The following is a 19,984-nucleotide window of genomic DNA, read 5'->3' as shown; positions in this document are numbered from 1 at the left end:
ATATGGAATCCACAGGTCCTAATGCTGCTGGCTTCATCTTAGTCCCTAGAAGAGGACATGCTCAAGCTAATCTGGAAAACCTCTTTTGAAAATTGACAGTGGGGTTAAAAAGGCCACATCAAAGCAATTCATCTAAAAAAACCAATATTGCTTTTGACATTTGTTTGCATTCCGCACTTACTTTTTTGCATTATATGCGTAAATGTCAAATTGCAATATTGCTTTTTTAGATGAATTGCTTCGATGTGGCCTTTTTAACCCCCGATCCAACCCTAGACTTGTTTTATACAAGACTGGTTACGTTATCGCCATGCTGAGGGGCTATACCATAGATATCGTCTGTTAATAGATTTTATGGTAATATAATTAAAACACACGGATTAAATCTACTAACGGATTCTTTATTTACAGTAGCTGCTTTCACATAATTGGTATCTGGTTGTTTTCTATCACCACATCCGATAGCGGGTTGATAATCCTCACGCGTTAATAGCCTTGCCGCCATCAGTAATCACCACGCAATGAGAGACTTCCCAGGCTACCTCTACGGCTAATGTCTACATTATTCTATACATAATCTGATCCAAATACCAAGCCACATTTATTTGTGTATATATTTTTGCTATTACTTTATACGTTTGAATAATAACGTACCCAAGCTATGACAAAATAAGTACATAATTATCACGCTAGACCCATACAGCGCCATCTATTTTTTTTTTGGAAACGTAGCCTGGAAAGTGTCTCATTACGTCTCTACAACGCCAATTGTTAATCCAATCGAAAATATCTCGTTCATATCTCGTGTTGATCCGTTTTTATCTCATCGATTGTCGAAACGATAAGTTTCGATATTTCAGAGTGAGAGATTTGTTCGAACGCTGGCCGCTCGTTTGGTGTGTAATGTGTGATAGTGGACTGTAGTGGTCGATGTTAGAGTCAGTATTGTGATGTATGTGTTACTGTAAAAGCTCGAACTACGGTAAATCTTAAGATTTAAGTGTAAGTCTTAGGATTTACCGACATGAGTTGGTAAATGTAAGTATTTCTGAAAATACGACGATTTTTTCGAGCTTTGACCATTCGAATTCAGTATATGCTAGGTTTTACCACTGTTAGCTGGTAGATGTTGGTTTTAGGAATAAAACAATGAGTAATTCTTAATTATTTACTTTAGACAAAACATGCACGTAGTACTATAAAGGTATCATATGATAGGAATAAGTACAAATTAATACCAACTTATTAAAATTATTTTGAAAAACATAACGTACAACATGAGCACGTTATGACATGTGTTGTTTTTCAAATATTTACCGTGCCGTTGATATAAATCCTAAGATTTACCAACGGAATGGTGGTAAAAGTTCGAATCGCAAACCTTTTGAGACATTTACTATTAGGAATTGGTAGATCTTAGGTTTTACTGGAATATCTTGCGATTTACTACATTTCGAGCTTTTACAGTAACATATGGACAAAGGTCGTATGTCAGAGGGTGACGCTATGTCAGAGCGTGACAGCACGAGCGTCAGTGTGGTCGTGCCAGGAGCGTGCTGCCGCGTGCGCCGCAGGATGCAGTGCTTCGGATTCAGAGGTACTACTTCCATTATTGCCTTCAACTTGAACGTGAAGTCAACCAGCTGTATTAGTTACGCTTAGTGCCTTTTGGCTAGCTCAACGAGCTACCAAAAGCGCAAATTAATCTCTGACTTATTGGCATACGACGCTACGTAACACTGCCACCTTTATAAAAACACGTGTGTATTACAATAATAACAAAAAGTCCAGATAGATCTGTGACGCACAAGTAACAAATACCATAAAATCACGCAATGTCACAACGTCAGTTTAATCGCGTGATTTAATCCATTAAAGTTACAACCGAAACGTAGACGGGTAGCGGTGCGTAAAATCGATTTTTCACTTACTTTTAAATCTTACGATCACCTGGTCTTCAAATTTAAATAATCAAAATGGTACTTCTTTTCTTGAGGTTATTGACGTATAATAATTTATAATAATAAGAAAAAAAATATTGAATCTTTCCCAACTGACTCTACATACAGCCGCATGCGTTGCAAAACTATGCGCGTTCATCAATTACAGTTCTTCCTACCAAACCCCTTGCAATCGAACTTCCTCGCTACATCCCTGTTTGAATAGTAATTACGATTGCGCTACTCGAGCGTTTCTTTGAAGCGGCTTGGTGCGCGTGGGCAGGCTTGCAGACGTGACAGTAGCGCGCGCGCAGCAACGAGGACCGCTCGATGTGTCGCCTGCGACTCAAGTACCGCGCGCGACTCGCACACATGCGGCTCAGCTTCTTCTTCGCCAAGCAGGCTGGCCAGAGGCTAGGCAAGTGTTATATAATTAGTTCTCAATGTCTTATAAGTGATAACGTTAAATTGTGTTTTTGATGTGGTGAAATTATTGTTCTATTTTTTTCGTTGCTCACGCGTCATCTTTGTATTGACAGTGGGAGCAATGCTTGAAACGTGAGGAGAATCATGGTGTTAAAGATATTGTATTGACATCTTTAATATTATTTGCATACTTACTTTGTAATATCATTAAAACTTATACCTTCTAGGTATACGCATTCGCTCTCTTTCTTTACCAAGCTAATTAGAAGCAAGTATAATTCATTTCTTATGGTAATCACACCAATTTCTTTCGCTGAACACACGCATCTGTGTTTGTTGTGGTGTATTTACTTATTGATGTTTCTTTTCTGACAAACTAGTCATCTATGACAATAATCTGGTCTCGTGCTGAATAGGTACAGTTTACTGTGTCGAATTGTATTATTATATTATCTAAATTCATAATAATAAGACTTCGTTTAGCTTATGTTCCCGTGTGCAAGCGAGCAAGGTAGACTAGGCTAATGTATTATATTATGTGCCTGAGTGATTTCAGATAAAGCCATGTTTTTATTATGGTGATTTTATCGCCATTCCTCAAACACACGCAGTTTTAAGAATTTTGCTGGCAAGTGTGCAAGTGTTAAGTGATAAAACCAGTTTCCTTATTTTTCGAACAATCATGGGGCTCAGGTTTTTCTTTATGAAGCAAACAGGCAAGTGATATTACATTCCCTGATTCCACTGATTATGAAGGATGAGCTCATAGGAAATGTTCCAAGTAGGTACATAACACAATGTAAAAGTACATAATGTAAAAGGAGCCATGACTTTACTGTTACTTGCGTATAAAAATCAACAACTTCTTCGTTAGCTACCGTTGGTTTGAGTCTTGTGAGTGTGTATGTAACGTGATATAAAATTGTTCTTCATTATTTCTTCACTTATCTTTCAAATAAATTACAGATAAGTAGGTACTTAACATGTACCGTCATTAGGTTAGGTAGGTAGGTAAGCTCAGCTCTGCAACACGATAAATAGATTTTCACCAACCCGAAAATTTTGCTGATCATTGTTTAAACTCATCCCGCGAGACCTGCAGCATACTGTAACTCGAAAAAACTGGCAACATGTTCGAAACTAATGTTGCCCTGTGGAAAATTACAATGTTTTTTCTTTAACCCTGGAATATTTGCTTTAGGACGGCTAGACTTTTTCGGTGAAACGCGAACACGCCATTCCTAATTCGTATTTATCACGCTAAACGTTAAAAGCTTCCCGGGGCTAATAACAGCGTGAGCTTTAGGTTATAAGTTACGATTAAGGCCCCAATGAGATTTGGGGCGCAATTACGTCTTGACAGTATCTTGCAAATTTTTCAACGGATGGAAAACTTCACGGGTCGCCTTAACAGCTTTAGGCAGGGCCCAGTAGTTACCAAGTTAGGGAAATATGCAAAGGACGCCGCGACCCGGGTCAAACACAAGTTGAGATTTTCCAAGTTTTACCCAATTGGGTTTTCGTATCTTCCCAAAATAACTCATTGCTTTTCTCGAAGATCGTTTTGATCTTGCTTATTGGAAACGTGGAAAATTTTATAAAATTTGCAGTAGACAGGTACATTTTGTTATACGTTATGATGATGACGAATGGATGTTTTAAAGAAGCCTTTCTTCAAGGTCAAGAGTACTCTAAATCGGCGAGCATGCATAAAGACTTTGATGAGAGTGGAAGAAGTGAAAGTGGTGTGTCAGGATCGTATTAAGTGGAATCCCGTGTTAGAAACGCAGGTAGAGTCCTACCCCAACGGAAAATACCCGACTTCTTCTTATCGTGTGGGTTGTGAGGTATACCAGCTTCATAACCCTGGTGTCAGGGTTATGATTGAGCCGCCAAAGGCCCCTGGCATGGCTCATGTAACGATAACTCACTCACATCAGAAAATAGTAACCGGGCTTCCAACGACCAAAGACCAAAAACCAACGGCTTAAAAGATCCGTGAACTTATATGTATGATGACTCGTGAACCGTGAACGACTTAGTTATTTGAATTCTGAAGTAGGCAACCACTAAATATTTTAGCATAGTTAGCTATTCTGGTCATAAATACGTAAACAATTTACGTGGTAAAGCCACGGGTATCGATTAATGACCAGTACGTATCTATCTTTCCAACCAATATGTGAGTTAATACAATACTGATACCAACCGCGAGCTAATCAAGCATGTTTAAGTAAGCAAGTATATATTGCGTTCTATAATAATAATATGCTTACAAGCAGCAACAATGTTACATACTTAGAAGCCAGATTAGCCGTGTGGTTATTAGGGTACTATTTATCGGATTATTGTTAGAAAATTGGAAAAATGAGGATAAAAAGTCGATGCTCAAATGTAGGCAGGTACATTTGAGCATCACTCAGCACTGTTCTATTCTATTTTCTTTGTTTGTGGCTGCATCGTTCAGAAACGATGATTCTGCCAACGTCAAGGTTCAAGAGAAAATACTTAACATTAAAATATAATTTTGATCGGTTAGGTTAAAATAATCGGTGGATAGCCCAATGGTGAAGATTGAACCTAGAAAATAACAACACAATTTGTTAGTATGACATTACAAAACACAGGGTTTAAGTTTGCGGAACAAGGAATGAAGGTTAAGACCAGATACAAAAAAAACATAAAAAAAAATACGTATATATATAAACTATGAAAATTATTAGAGTTTTATGTTATTGTATTTAATAAACCTAGATACTCAGCACTGTTGAGTGTTCCTAAATTTTGACAGTTCTCCGCACTGTCCAGCTGAAATTCGTGATAAATTGCTATAAAATATGGATTGTATCCCGTCTGAAGGATAAGTCACGAAACAGAAAACCAGCCAGTTGGAAAATGGCATTTTTGGTTGAAAATAAGTTTTTCTAAGTTTTCTTCTTTCCGTGTCTTTAAGGAATAAATATAACACTACGGATTTTGCAATTAAACGCAGCACAAAGGGTAAAATAGTGTAAAAATTTAACCAAAACAAAACAATATGTTTGTTTACTCAAAGAATATGGGGAACTGGCAAAAAAGAACACTCAATAGCAGCGACACCTGATGGGAGAAATAGGCAGCTTTTATCCCCATTGTTTAAAATAACTGTATATGCTATGCTATCAATGAACGGATAATGTACTTACTTCATCATCATCATCAATTTAAGAGCCACGCTCTTGTCGGTGCAGCATTTCCATGCTACTTTTTACTTACTTATTTTTTTGTACTTACTTATAAAATACTAGCTTTTGCCAGCGACTTCGTCCGCGTGGCGTGTTATAAAAGAGAGATCTATGTGTGTATGGGAGTGCATATCAAATTTCAAGCATCTATTTAGATTTTTTCATACAATTTTTTTCCCACTAACTCCCATTTTTCAAAATACAGTCATAACTAAACTTTATATTTACTAAGGTATGCATGCATGCTAGATTGTAAACATCTATCTTACGCGGTTTCGATCATTTCATACAAATGTTTCTCGCTAACTCCCGTTTCCGTGGGAATTTTACAATATCCTGTTGCAACTAAGCTTTAAGTTAACTAAGGTACCTGCATGCCAAATTTCAAGTGTCTAACTTAAGCGGTTTAGATTTTTCATACAAAAGGATTTTCCCGCTAATTCCCGTTCCCGTGGGAATTCCGGGAATTCCTTTCTTAGTGCACCTCTACGATACCTAAGCTATGTCCCTTCCAAATTTGAAGTGCCTACGTTTAGCCGTTTAGGCTGTGCGTTGATATGTCAGTCAGTCAGTTTCTCCTTTTATATATTTAGATAGATTAGATAATAAGCTACTTCTTGAGTTTGAACTGCGCAAAGTAATTTTTGCAATGATGTTCGATCTTATCTAGTCAGGGGTGCGTTAAAATGAATACATAAATTGACTTTAAACGATCCTGCAATTTTACCCTAATATCTTAAAGCGTTGGGCGAAATTACCCTATATTATTTACGGTCGTCACCAGACACGTATTTAGAACGTGTCTTGAGAGTTTTGGAGCTCGTGGACACTCCATACAAAAGTCTCATTCATACCGTGTACATAACTTTTTTTTTTTTACGTTGGGAAATGCGTTACGCATACCACGCCGCCCGGGGGGACGACGTGGTTATGTGGGACTCCCCGGGAAACCCGGTATACCCACTAAAACCCAACGGTGTTTCTCCTCGCCGCCATGCGGCGGGGATACGGGAACGCAATTGCACACAACCGCGTCCCCGCCGGCGGATGCCCTCTTGGGCCCAGCGCCTATGGGAGCGCATCAAGCGCCTCCCCCACCGCCGAGGGCTGCCCGGAACACTTGGGCAGCCCTACAGCACGGGACCTATGTTGTGGACGGCGGTCCCCCGACCACCGTCCACAGGTCCCCACCGTGTACATAACTAACCTAACCTAACCTAACGCGTAAGTACGACCGAGACACAATCCGCGCGCTCCCCCTTAGTCCTTAGTGGCTCACGGCCATTAAGGACTAAAGTAAGACCTGAGGGGATGAGGTGGGCACCTGATTCAAATTGGTGCGGGGCGGAGGGTTACCTTTCTGTTTGCAGTTTTATTCTTTTTTCAGTCCCTTGAATAAGCAAGAGAAATTAAGAAGGAAAACAAGAAAAGTTGGATTCCTTGAAAACTTACACCTGATTTGGTGGCTAAACCAGAGAAGCTCCCATCAATAGAGGATGAGAAGGAGGGGCCAATATAAGACAAACCTGCTTATATTTATTGCTGTACTAATAATACTAAAAATAATAATAATAAAAACTGAATGTAAATCCACCACAGGCTTCGCCAGTAGCAACATCAAAAAAAAAGGGATAAAAAAAAATCAATAAAATCCGCACAAGATTCGTCAACCTGCTTAATTAAGTTAAAGTTTGTTAGTAGACATTGCCATCTGGTCATCCTATGATGCCTGTTGTGCTTTTTTGAATATTATGTTGTCCTTACCTGTATTTTGTGTCCATTGTGTTCAATAAAGTATTTTATTTATTTGAAACCTAGGAACCTAGGGTCAACCAGGTACTTATTTATGTGATGTTAGAGTGAATTTAAAATCATTTCGAAACTATATTCTAGTTACATCTCTGGAGTAAATTTTAACAGCTAGATTTATGGACAGAAGTCAGTGGAGAGTAACCGATTTCAACGTTCATTTGCACGTTATCGGCTGTTTTATTGTTATTGGTCAGTTGATGAGACTTGACGGCCTAGTAATGAAGTGGGCAGAATTTAGATAATTTCTAGACCGTAATTTTAACACTTATACGCAACAAAATGATTTACTACATAATTCCTATTTCGAGAGAAAGTGATGCAGAAATGGTCACGACCCTCAGCACTGAAAAATACGATACAAGGAGGAGGAGGAATTCCTATTTGCTTACAATAGACACAGACCGCGTTATTACAAAACAAGGACTAAAGATATTATCTTTTTAAAGGCTAAAGATATTACCGGGTTTAAAAAAGATATTCCAAACCACGAAAGTACCTAGTCCGCGGATTTCAATGGAACTAAATGAAAAGCCATAATAATTCTACGCAGAATCTGCGACTCTAATACTTAGTGCCGCGGCCGCCGGAGTTCTTTCATGGCGCGGACTATAAGTAAAAAAAACCTGAACCTGTTTAAACCTGGTAAGCTGGTACCTATTATTATTAAGTACCAATCTTTATTCTTCGTTTTGTTACTGTCTTCGTAAGACGATCCGTGCTTCGGAAGGCACGTTAAGCCGTTGGTCCCGGTTACTACTTACTGATGTAACGTAGTCGTTATATGAGTCATGTCAGGGGCCTTTGGCGGCTCCATAGTAACCCTGACACCAGGGTTGATGAGGTTGGTAATTCACCTCACCACCCACACGAGAGAAGAGAAGAAGAAGACTGTCTTCATCTTTCGACGTTTAGTACTTAGGTTGTTTAGCACGATAAATTATATAATGAACTTCACTAAATTTAATTATTTAATTTTGAGGAGCTAAAATAAAACCACCATTATTTTATGTAGTTGAACAGGAACTCGTTTATTTTTTATTATTTATTAATTCATAAAAGTTGCAGAGTCATTATCTGATGAGTACCCTTTTGTAAGTCTTTTGGAATCCTGTATAATTTTCCCATGCAAACAATCCATTATATCGGACTCCTGTATCTTATGTCTCGACCCTCTCGATAGAGTATTGTGGGCTGCATAGCAATGAGGAGCTGAGGCCGGCTGGAGGGCCCTTCAGGACTCCAAGGCGCCGGGTCTTCGCTGACGGTGTACGGGGAAGGGTCTTAATCTTCAATTAATGCTATAGTGCGGTACCAAGCCACTTTTCTAGTTTGTTTAGACATTTACCTACTCAGAATTGAAAAGGTAGTGAAGCACATCATGTTTCTTAATTAAATTAGCTGTTAAGACCCACCATGTTTAGTGAATGTACTAAGTACTTATACTGCTTTTTCAATTCAATTCAATTGAACTTTTACAGCGTACTTTATTAGTATCTGATATAGCGTTCTAACTCAAAAATTTGGTGGAATTCGATATAAAGAATTGAATTGGTATCATACAAGACAGGAAGGACAAAACAAAACAGGAGGGTCAAAAATTATGACGCACACCGATTTTTCGTATTTCATAAATACTATTTCAGACATGTTATTCTATATTGTCTTTGGTTTCATCTCGCTGTACTTCCAGCGTCCCGCAAATTGCCCTAACTGTTCGCAAGTGCCACGCATTGCGGAAATAATTCCTGTCAGCTATTTATACCGAGATCATTACACTCGACCACTCAGATTGCATGCTGAGAGGTGATATTATGTGGCATTTCTGTCGATTCTAATGTTAGGAAAAACAACATACCTACTTAGAGATTTTTTTTGACATTATAATACCTACTGTTACTGTAATTAGATTTTCGTCCAATTTACATTCTATGTGCATATAATTTTTTCATGACATACTAACATAGAATCACGCCAGCGAAGCAATAAATTATCTCCACTATTTGATTTTACTTTATGCCATTTTTGTTTTATAGATTACTAGCTGTTACCCGCGACTTCGTTTGCGTGAAACCCTACTATTAAAACTGTAGAAGTTTCGTACAAACTTTGCCACCCTTTTAATTTTACCCCTTAGGGGTTGGATTTCGCAAAATCCTGTCTTAGTGAGCGCCCACGTGCTTACAGTAACTCCATGCCAAAATTCTGAAACCTAGGACTTCTAGATTCTGGGTGAGTCAGTCAATAAGTGAGTGACATTTCGCTTTTTTTATATACATATAATTTTAGATTTAAATACCTAATACATTTAATGTGCGTTAGTAATTGTTTAGTTTTACCGATATGAAAATTTTATGTAAACACTCTTCCATCGTTACGCTATTAAGTATAAGTTATGGTTAACAAATAAAATCAATAATGTACCGGAAACAGCTACGAGGAAACAAAAAACGGTATTTGGCCCAGCCAAACAACGCAACTTTCTACGACATCTTTCCTTTGCTTACAAAACTATCAACAACAAAATGAACTCTTTTACTTTTTAAAATAGTAGCGATAACGAATGACAGTTTTTCTTTGAATACTTAAGACAAATAACATCATTCATTTGCAATTTCTTAAGCAGCTGTCGCGCTAAGTAAAAACATCTCAGAACATCATTAACACGAACATTCGTGCCGCCTCTCGGTTGTAATAGTTTAACACGTACCTACCTCCCCTCCCCTCCCTGTACCTATTTTTCTTGTTTTGATAACACTCGAGAGCTCTGTACACAAAGTCGGTAAATAATACTTTAGCCACACAGTCACGCATTTTCTGACCTTGTAGCCCTTACAGCCAGTATTAATAAGTAGCTAGTATTATACTAGGTATGTAATATTAGAGGTTATGTTATAATCGCACGGTTACGTGCAATGTAAATTGTACACAATTACCTTTTGTACAGATTCACATCGGCAATGTCATTGTCATGGCCGTGGGGCGTGTTGGTTTATATAACCAGATGTGCTGAAGTTCTTATGCGTAGTTTTACGAGGTTACATTGAATACTTGGAAAGTAGGAATAATTCGTGTAAAATAGTTATTTCACACTAGTTAGTGTACCCGATGTTTTAGCTAGACGCCTCGTATCAAGGCGGTTGCAAACTAGTGAAGGTGTGAGTAATTATTTTGTTCGGATTGTAGAAAAGCACTGTTTGACACTCATTTATTTTCAAGAAGAGAGAACGTTGGACTACCTGACCTAGGTGATATTACGTTCCACTGCTAACCACAGATTGCTCCTCTGTTGAAGAACTTTTTCTCGGTATTTGAATGTTTTCCGTCACCGGTAAAGCACATGATCCCACACTTTGGTTTGAAGGATTTTCTCCTTCGAGATTTCACCGACGATCTACCAATTTCTAGAGTAAGTAAGGTTGGAAAATGGGAAAGGGTTTTTTACCCTACGTATCTATATTTCAAAATAAGTGACGTGATCCAGCCGTTTTCGGCTACGGCGACTGCTTCAACTCCGACGTTCATGTGCTCGCATGTGGCTTATATAGCCAATCTTATTGGAAAAGATCCTCGCACATAGCGGGCATGTGAGCACACCATTTATGTAAGTAACAATTTTACCTACCTACTTAACTTTTTCGTAATGATCCTGAACTAAAAAGCGTGAAATTCCTTAATATCCAACGTACTTCTTTACTATCTATGTCAGCCGACGTCTGACCTTTGTCAGAAAAACTACATGTCAATGAACTCAAACTATTTGAATACAAGCACCATCATTAGAATTATGAGATTAAACGAACTTATCTGTAAGTGAAGTTCTATCTCAATTATACGAAGCTCCTTGTTCGAGAGGTTTTTAACAGTGTAGTCTACGTCTTATGCTCCAGCATCGTCACAATTTTCAAAGCTCATATCCAAAGCTAAAAAAAAAAGTTAGTTTCCCGCTTCCGAGCGCACCTGTCAACTAATGTCATTATGTTTAAAGCATGTTTCATGGACAACTCCATCACCTGTGGAAGCTTTAGGGCGGGATATTAAAATTGAAGGGAGGGAGTCCTCTCGAACAAGGAGCTTCGTATAATTGAGATAGAACTTCACTTACAGGTAAGTTCGTTTAATCTCATAATTATACTCGCTCCTTGTTCGAGAGGTTTTTAACAGTGTAGATGTTCAAAGTTTAGTTGGGAATGAAACATTTAAATTGAAACGAGTACCAATAATATGATTATTCATTAATGAATAAAGTACATACATTGTTATCACAAAAGCTAATTAAGCTGCCCATGACTTTAATCCCAATAAAGGCAGTCAGAGGCACAGCCGTCTCCTGATAAACTCAGCGCGGCGTTCCACCAAACGTTTTGATATTATCATGTAAAAAACAATAAGAATAATAACTGTTCGCTAAACAAGTTTCACCAGTTCTCAAGAATGGAATCGATATTATGTATGTTATATATGGTTATACTATACTGTACTAGAATAGATACATAGTTCTAAATAATAAAGTTGAAGTTGAGCAAGTACATTAAATACCTATTTCACATTACTATCAATTTCACAACAAAATAACTACACAAGAACAAATTTCTGATGGAGCTCAACATCAAGATTGGCTATAAGAGCCTCACAGGGACCTCACCATAGAGCACATTTCCGAAGCTCTTGAACAACAACGATAGTTATAGTCGAAAGGACTGTGAGACTTCATCATATAGTATAACACTCATTTTTCATTGGCACACCAAGGGCTACAATAATTATCAAAGTTACACATTATTTGTTTACATACATAAAAGAAGAAGAAATACATAAAGAAGAACGGGTAATGACGAGGGCACCCAGACACAAGATTGATTGTAACATCCTGTGCTAAGTTGGCAATTGTTGTCGACATTGAGTAGTTAAATGAATCCTAAGACAACATGTCAAATTGATTAGAGAAAATACAAATATAAGTGCAAGTAAGAATTTCGATACATTTATTCAAATGACCTTTTTCATTAAAATATTCAGAACCACTGAACTAAACTTTCCTCTTTATTATAAGATATTGTTAAATGAGGCTGAAAGTATAAAGAGGGGAAGTGCATTTACATTATGTACTTGTGTGATAATTATCTTCGGAATAATTAAGATTTTGTTTTTATTAAAATAGATTACCTGAGCCCACGTTATTGTGTATTACCTAATATCGACCATATGGCTTGGTAATAACATTTAGTATAATTTTTTATGTGGTAATAATAAATAAAACTTGTTGTGGAATTTTTTCCTATTCCTCTATGCAACCTTTCACCCACCAATCAGATGATAGAACAACGTACACACAACACATTAACACACGTAACATTGTTTACGCAGCTATCTCTTTAGTGTAATAATTATTGAATTTGTTTTTAGGACAGTAATAGTAACGTCCTATTATTTACTGGAAAAATAGGATAAACATATATTTATCATGAAAATATTATTGTTACTTCTCCACTGCAGTTTGGTTCCGATTGATTAAGTGGAGGGACATTACTGTTGTAATTTTTATATTAATTGTAAACTGTGTTTTGGGCTGATCAGCAACAACATAATAAATCTACAACAACATAATTTAGAGAAAACGCTAATGGTGATGTAAGTTATATGTTAATAATGAACTATTTTTCCTTCCTTTTCACCTATGAGTTAATAATAAAAAGGGGAACTATTCTATCTAACCGAACTAGGTATCAATATTTTACAATTTCGAATGTAATACTTGAAGGAAATTTTCATTGAAGTTATAATATTATCAGGTAGGTACCTCAATTTATACTGAGATTAGTATTGTTATTCCTGATTAACAAAGACAGGATTTGAATCCCATGTCATAATGATAATGCTAAAACTTTTAGTGATAGACATTCGGAATTAATTTTACCAGAATTTTGAAAAAGTAAATATCATAAAGGTAGGTATATTTGCTTGTGCAAATTTTCCCATTATAACTTTATAGGGAATTCTTCCTCCTCATGAGGTACTATTCTTAAACGGCCTTGCTGCCTGGGCCACTGTTGATACTAATGGCTGTGAGACTGCTAATACATCTGGTTGTAGCTCTGCTACTACTGCTGGCTGTAGGGCTGCTGGTACTGCTGGTTATGGCACTGCTGATCATGACTGGTTGCATCACTGCTTTTATTGCTGGCTGTGGGGCGGCCTGCTGATACTGTTCCTTGTGGGCTTTCTGTTCATGCTGTTGGCTGTGGGGCTGCCTGCTGATACTGTTGTCTCTGTTCCACAGATCCTGTTGCTATCTCGTTTACTCACTCTTCGGGCAATGTTATTCATTATTATTTATGTGCTATTTGAATTTTATGATGTTGGTTGAAAGAATTTAATAGCAGTATTCTCTAACCATGTCTTGTGTACAGTTATCTCTTTTGAAAGTAATCTCTGACATTACATACTATTAATACTTTGATTTCTAGCACAGTTGAATCATCTGATAAAGATGTAAAGGCCTGTGATGATGAGGTTGATTAATAGAACAGAGGCTTTTAGGTTTTGAATTGTCGGTTATTTCTTCAGAATTTGTACTCTCATTATTTTATCAATTTGACATAATAGTCTATTGTTTCTCAGCATTAGTCTAATCTTGAGTTTCAACATGGGTAGGTAAGCCCCGACAATTCAATGGTTTATCTTCCATTCCTCAAGTGACAAACCAAACATGGAAATAAAAGTATAAAAAATAGTTGGTCTATGTTCTAGGTATCTACTAGCGTTTAGCAAAAGGCGATACTTGTAGTGGTAGCTTTATGTTATTTGAGTTGATACCATCAAGTCCATTGTCTATCCTCTAAGTGATAGCTCTAGGTATGGAAATGAGAAATAGGTATATAGCGCTTGCTAATGCCGACCATAATCGTGGTAGCTCTTATATTAATAGGGTTCATACCATAAAGTCCATTGTCTATCCTCTAAGTGATAGCTCTAAGTATGGAAATGAGAAATAGGTACGAGTATATAGCGCTTGCTAATGCCGACCATAATCGTGGTAGCTCTTATATTAATAGGGTTCATACCATAAAGTCCATTGTCTATCCTCTAAGTGATAGCTCTAAGTATGGAAATGAGAAATAGGTATATAGCGCTTGCCAATGCCGACCATAATCGTGGTAGCTCTTATGTTAATAGGGTTCATACCATCAAGTCCATTGTCTATCCTCTAAGTGATAGCTCTAAGTATGGAAATGAGAAATAGGTATGTTAGCGCTTGTCAATGGCGACTTTCTTAGTGGTAGCTCTTACATTCATTGTGTTGATACCTTCAAGTCCATTGTCTATCCTCTAAGTGATAGCTCTAGGCATGGAAATGATAAATAGGTATATTAGCGCTTGGCAATGGCGACCTTCCTGGTGGTAGATGTTTTGTTAATTAGGTTGATGCCATCAAGTCCATTGTCTATCCTCTAAGTGATAGCTCTAAGTATGGAAATGAGAAATAGGTATGTTAGCGCTTGTCAGTGGCGACCTTCCTAGTGGTAACTCTTATGTTCATTACATTGATACCTTCAAGTATATTGTCTATCCTCTAAGTGATAGCTCTAGGTATGGAAATGACAAATAGGTATATTAGCGCTTATCAATGGCGACCTTCCTAATGGTAGCTCTTATGTGCATTGTGCCTTTAAGTCCATTGTCTATCCTCTAAGTGATAGCTCTAGGTATGGAAATGTAAAATAGGTATATTAGCGCTTAGCAATGGCAATCTTCCTAGTGATAGCTCTTATGTACATTAAGTTGGTACCATCAAGTCCACTGTCCATCCGCTAAATGATAGCTCTAGGTATTAAAATAAGGCATAGGTATATTTGCGCTTTGCAACAGTCTTAGTGGTTGATTTTTATGTTAATAGGGTTGATACATCAAGTCCATTGTCTATCCTCTATTGTGATAGCTCTAAAAGGAAACAAATAGTCTGTCTATTCTCTAGTCAGACAGTTCACTACTAGTGCTTAACTAGGTGACTCTCCAAGTGGTGTTCTCTTGTTGGTTAGGTTGGTACCAATAATCATCACCCATACGTTGGAAGCTTGAATTATAATAAGATTAGAGTAATTTGGAAGAAATTGCTTACTATAATAAGGCTATCTTTTGCCTGTACTCTCTTAACACTCTTTCTGTTTTTATTGTTAGGGTATATTATCATCATCTTATATTGTAAGTATCATTCGGAGAAGATAACATTATTAACACCACTTAACAGAGACTGTGAGAAGGGATTATGTACTGTTATAATATATATAATATCATTTTTAAGTATGGTTATCCTGTAGTAAACCAATTATAATTCTCTAAATGTTTTAAGTGTTATCTTGAATAAGTTATGTATCTTGTCTAATTATTTCCGAGTTAATTATTTACTTTTCTATGCCATTCTGCGGTTATATTTCACTGGTTCTCTTTGTTTTATAATAAAACTGCTCATTTCATTCGCTGATAGTAAGTTATCAACCGCAACATAAGCCAAGAACACGAATTACAAAAGAAACAAAAAATTTTTTTTTTTTTTATTTGACAGATGAAAATAAAAACGCGGCAATCAGGGACTGAAGGCTTAGGCCTATTTTGATCGTGATTTTCGAATATTAAATTACTAAAGTCAAGACTGTATAGTCCTCAGATCGTTGCCTGCCTTATATAAGGCGAATTTAAACAACATCAACATCGGAATAAAGTATATCTTTTAAATCACTGTTATAACACGATACAATTTTAATATTATTATTTATGTTAATAAAACTAGTTACTTTTATTAGTAATAAGTACCAACTTAAGTTACTTCTTCGAATGTTAGGATTATAAATTATAACCTCAAAAAAAGTAATTTGTTTTCGACAATAAAAGGAATTAAATTGAATTGATCATAATTATATCTTCTCTTGTTTTAGTAGATGGATAATGTTAAGACTTACCAGTTTAATCCACATTTTGTTTTATCAAAAAGAACTTACGCTCGTCGTCATCCACATTTTTTCTTTGGTACTGTTTCTAGCTTTTTTAGAGAAAAAAGCACTTGATTATGTAAGTAACAGATTTTTCGCACTATATCAATCATGTTTTTGTATTAAATATTGGTTTTCAATAAGTTTATTTACGGAGGCGAAGTGACGCGCTGGTGCACAAAAACCGTAATGACATTAGTTGACAGGTGCGCTCGGAAGCGGGAAACTAACTTTTTTTTTTAGCTTTGGATATGAGCTTTGAAAATTGTGACGATGCTGGAGCATAAGACGTAGACTACACTGTTAAAAACCTCTCGAACAAGGAGCGAGTATAATGGCACTTGCCACAGTCAGTTGCACATTGCGGTTCCCGGCGACAAAAACGTGTGCGATTTATTCTCAAGATCAAATTAGCAATGACATCTCAATAGATTAACAATCTGCGAATTCCTTTTTCAGCTAAAACAATTATCTTCACACGTAAAACATTCAGACAAGAAATATTTCCATTTGCATACATAGATACGTGTGTGTACATTACAAGCTTAATGGCGCGAATATTATTTTACGAAAGGAAATTGAATTTTCTTTTAGCGTATCGTCACAGATTAAAAATTTCGCGTGATTATAATAATCGGTCAGTTTTATTTGTGTGCCACGCGGATGCCCGTGTTGCTCTATGGTTGAAATACCGTTCGCAATACTTTTTTAAGAGATTTTTTTAAGGCAATGCAAAATTAATTTAAAAATAAAGTTTCTGTTGCGAAAAGATTTTATATCTTTTAAGTTCTTTTTAGTTACTTACCTACCATATTTTTACGGGGCTACCAGATACTAACCAGCCATAACTATAATAACTAGCCATAAAACCCAGTTTATCTCGCTAGATGCTAGTTCAGCTAGGTATCTATGTAACCGGAGCAGCATAGCATACGTCCGGTGACCATTGTCGCGCCTGCGCATTCAGCCCTGACCTCCGACTGTATGTTTACGCGTCCGTTCGGGAAATTAAAACCTTTGTGCAGTTATTGGTATTGACAGACATCAACGTCGAGTTGTTAGAAGTGGTATGGGCGAGTAAAACCGGTAGAGCATGGGAAGGAATAATACATTCGCTGAATAGGACGTACCCAACCTTACTAAATCATGATAAATGATAGTACAATGATTGCGTTTTAGTGCTGACAAGAAATAATTAGGAGGAACATAAATTTTACCTAAGTTTGAGCTTACAGTTTTTTTTATTATAAATATTACTTAGTACCTCCTCTACTAATTCCATGATTATAAAGCCATTCTGTGTCTATTTTTAACGACTAATATACATATATCTTTTTAGAGCCGTGGTAGCCCAGTTGCTAGAACGCCTGCCTCTCATTTTGAGGTCGCAGGTTCGAATCCAGCACAGACCTAAACCAATAATTGTTGAATTTGTTTTCGAATTCATGTTTAGATCATAAATGATTATCACGTGCTCAGCGGTGATATGAAAACATCGTGAGGAAACCCACATTCCCGAGAAATGCATTTTCGGAGGTATGTACCTAACCTGTCGTCAATACAGGACCAAGCCAATGCTCGTTTTCCCTTCGCGGGTTGTAAGGTCAGACAGGCAGTCGCTTCTGTAATAAACCGGACCTGTTAAATCGTCAGGTTAGGTAATCCGACCCTGTGAAAAACGGGATAATGCTAGGAAGATATGATACCTATAATGGCTATAATTTAACAATTTAGTACGTAGCAAAAACAGATTTTCTAATCTTGTACAAGTAGATATGTAGGTACCGAATTACCTACCTAATTTACCTGAAGTCGAAACCGCAACAATAAAACTTCTTACATAAAGTATGAAAAACTTTAAAGTTAGGTAAGTAAGCATCTATAGGGAGCACAATTTATTTGCCAGCAACCGGCAAAATTAAAGAGAAGTTTATTGGCAATGAAGATTTGTGTCCTGTCTAGCAATTAATGTGTACCTGGCATGCAATACTCCGTTTTATTACCGTCTCTGAATGTAAAGATCTACTTATGTACCTGTTGTAACGAATGGTACTTGCTTTAAACATATATAAATGGTGTTAGACTTGCTCATGTAGTAGTATAAATAGGGTGTGTGAAAACTCTGAGGGATGATTCTGAGTTGATATCAAGTGGAATTTTCCGTCGCTAAAGTATGAAACTGAAAAGAATTAAAAATATCATTTTCACGAATTTTCCGGGAGTATTCGTTACGGTCTCACTAACACCTATAGGTACGTACTTGTATGGCTACCTGTAGGTACGAAGATTCAGACCATTATTCTGAGTTAATATCAAGTGGAATTTTCCATCGCAAAAGTATATAATTGAAAATAATTTAAAACACACAAAAGAAATCATGAATTTAACGACGGATTTAACCACTTGATATTAACTTATCATGGTCTGAATCAACTCCCTTAGTAGGTATTCGTTACGACGCAGCGATGTCACTAACATCCTGTACACACCTATTTTATACAAAAAAAAAATAAGTTAAAAACTAAAACCCGATAAGGTCCATTATTCTTTAGTCTGTCAGGTAGAGCCTGACCACAAGTATTTTTAGGCTCATTGACATCAGATAAACGTTGGTTATAATATCACACAGCAACACGTCTGTATTCCAGAAAGGGTAGGCCTCTGTGTATAGTACAGTCATGAGCAATATCATATACTCACTTTAGAACCCTGTCACACTATCATATTTGACATTTAATGAGACTTACGGTTTAATTTGTCAAAAAAGTTAAAGTGACATGGTTTTATACATATTAGTTCTCGTGACCGTACACCCATTCCTCGGCAGCTACGTTTAAGTCCCATCTAATTGGGGGGGTAGGGGGGACTATTAACCGGGCACAAATTTAAACCACGTGATATCAATTATCAATGGTTATAAGTTATGATATATACTGTAAACTTTAGACACAAGGATATCTCTACAAGCTTAGTACAGGTGACACGTTGTCGCATGTACCTTAGAGAGTAAACTTTATGAGCGATAGGCTGATCCCACCATACGGTTCATCATTATCCATCTTAGGACTATGTAACAAAAGTGGGTGCAAATAGTCTTCTGATTATTTGTGGCTCTGCCCATCACTTCGGGGAACATGGATGTGAGTTTATGTATTTATTTATGTTTAGATTTTTCAGTTTTGTATCTCATTATTAAATTAATGTCTTATTTTACTTCGAGAACTATTCTCTCCTATTGTTTTCAATCGTGTGCCAACTAAGAACGACTCCTTCCTCAAAGAGTTGCAGTGATTTGAACAAACTTTGTAGGAAGGTATTCGTAATAGTGAAAAGTCGTGGAAAGTCTCCTCGTTAGCGGCTGGCAGCTGTCTCAGCTTGCAACTTTGAACTCCAAGCCATCCATTATAAGGATCTATAACATTATACGGGTCAACTTCCTTTGTATTTTAACTAGCGACTTATTTATTTTTATATAAAAAACTAGATGTCGCGTGGTTCGCTCGCAGCAAGCTGCTCGCGTGTCTTGTTTTCCCGCCATTTTTGTACCGCGATAGAATTTGACCAAGACTTGAATAGGTCTCGTGAAATCAAAAAAGTT

The 19,984-nt window shown here is 36.9% G+C and overlaps 1 protein-coding gene across 7 annotated transcripts in view; it reads left to right on the top strand.

Annotated features, from left to right (window-relative positions):
* Positions 1 to 19,984, top strand: part of LOC126371816 (guanine nucleotide exchange factor DBS-like) — a 165,475-nt gene that overhangs the window by 31,414 nt on the left and 114,077 nt on the right. The window contains exon 1 of one of the 7 annotated variants that reach the window (XM_050017222.1): positions 1,515 to 1,597. The exons of 5 other annotated variants lie outside the window; for them this stretch is intronic. In XM_050017222.1, the coding sequence (XP_049873179.1) occupies positions 1,576 to 1,597 (22 nt within the window). In that variant the 5' untranslated portion in view covers positions 1,515 to 1,575. Of the gene's footprint in view, positions 1 to 1,514; positions 1,598 to 2,211; positions 2,359 to 19,984 lie in introns of those variants that run through there. One more of the 7 variants, XM_050017193.1, reaches the window with a different exon arrangement.

This window comes from Pectinophora gossypiella, chromosome 2, assembly GCF_024362695.1.
Source record: "Pectinophora gossypiella chromosome 2, ilPecGoss1.1, whole genome shotgun sequence".
NCBI lineage: Eukaryota > Metazoa > Arthropoda > Insecta > Lepidoptera > Gelechiidae > Pectinophora > Pectinophora gossypiella.
The sequence above is the reverse complement of the archived record's forward strand: the minus strand, read 5'-3'. Positions and strand labels throughout refer to the sequence as shown.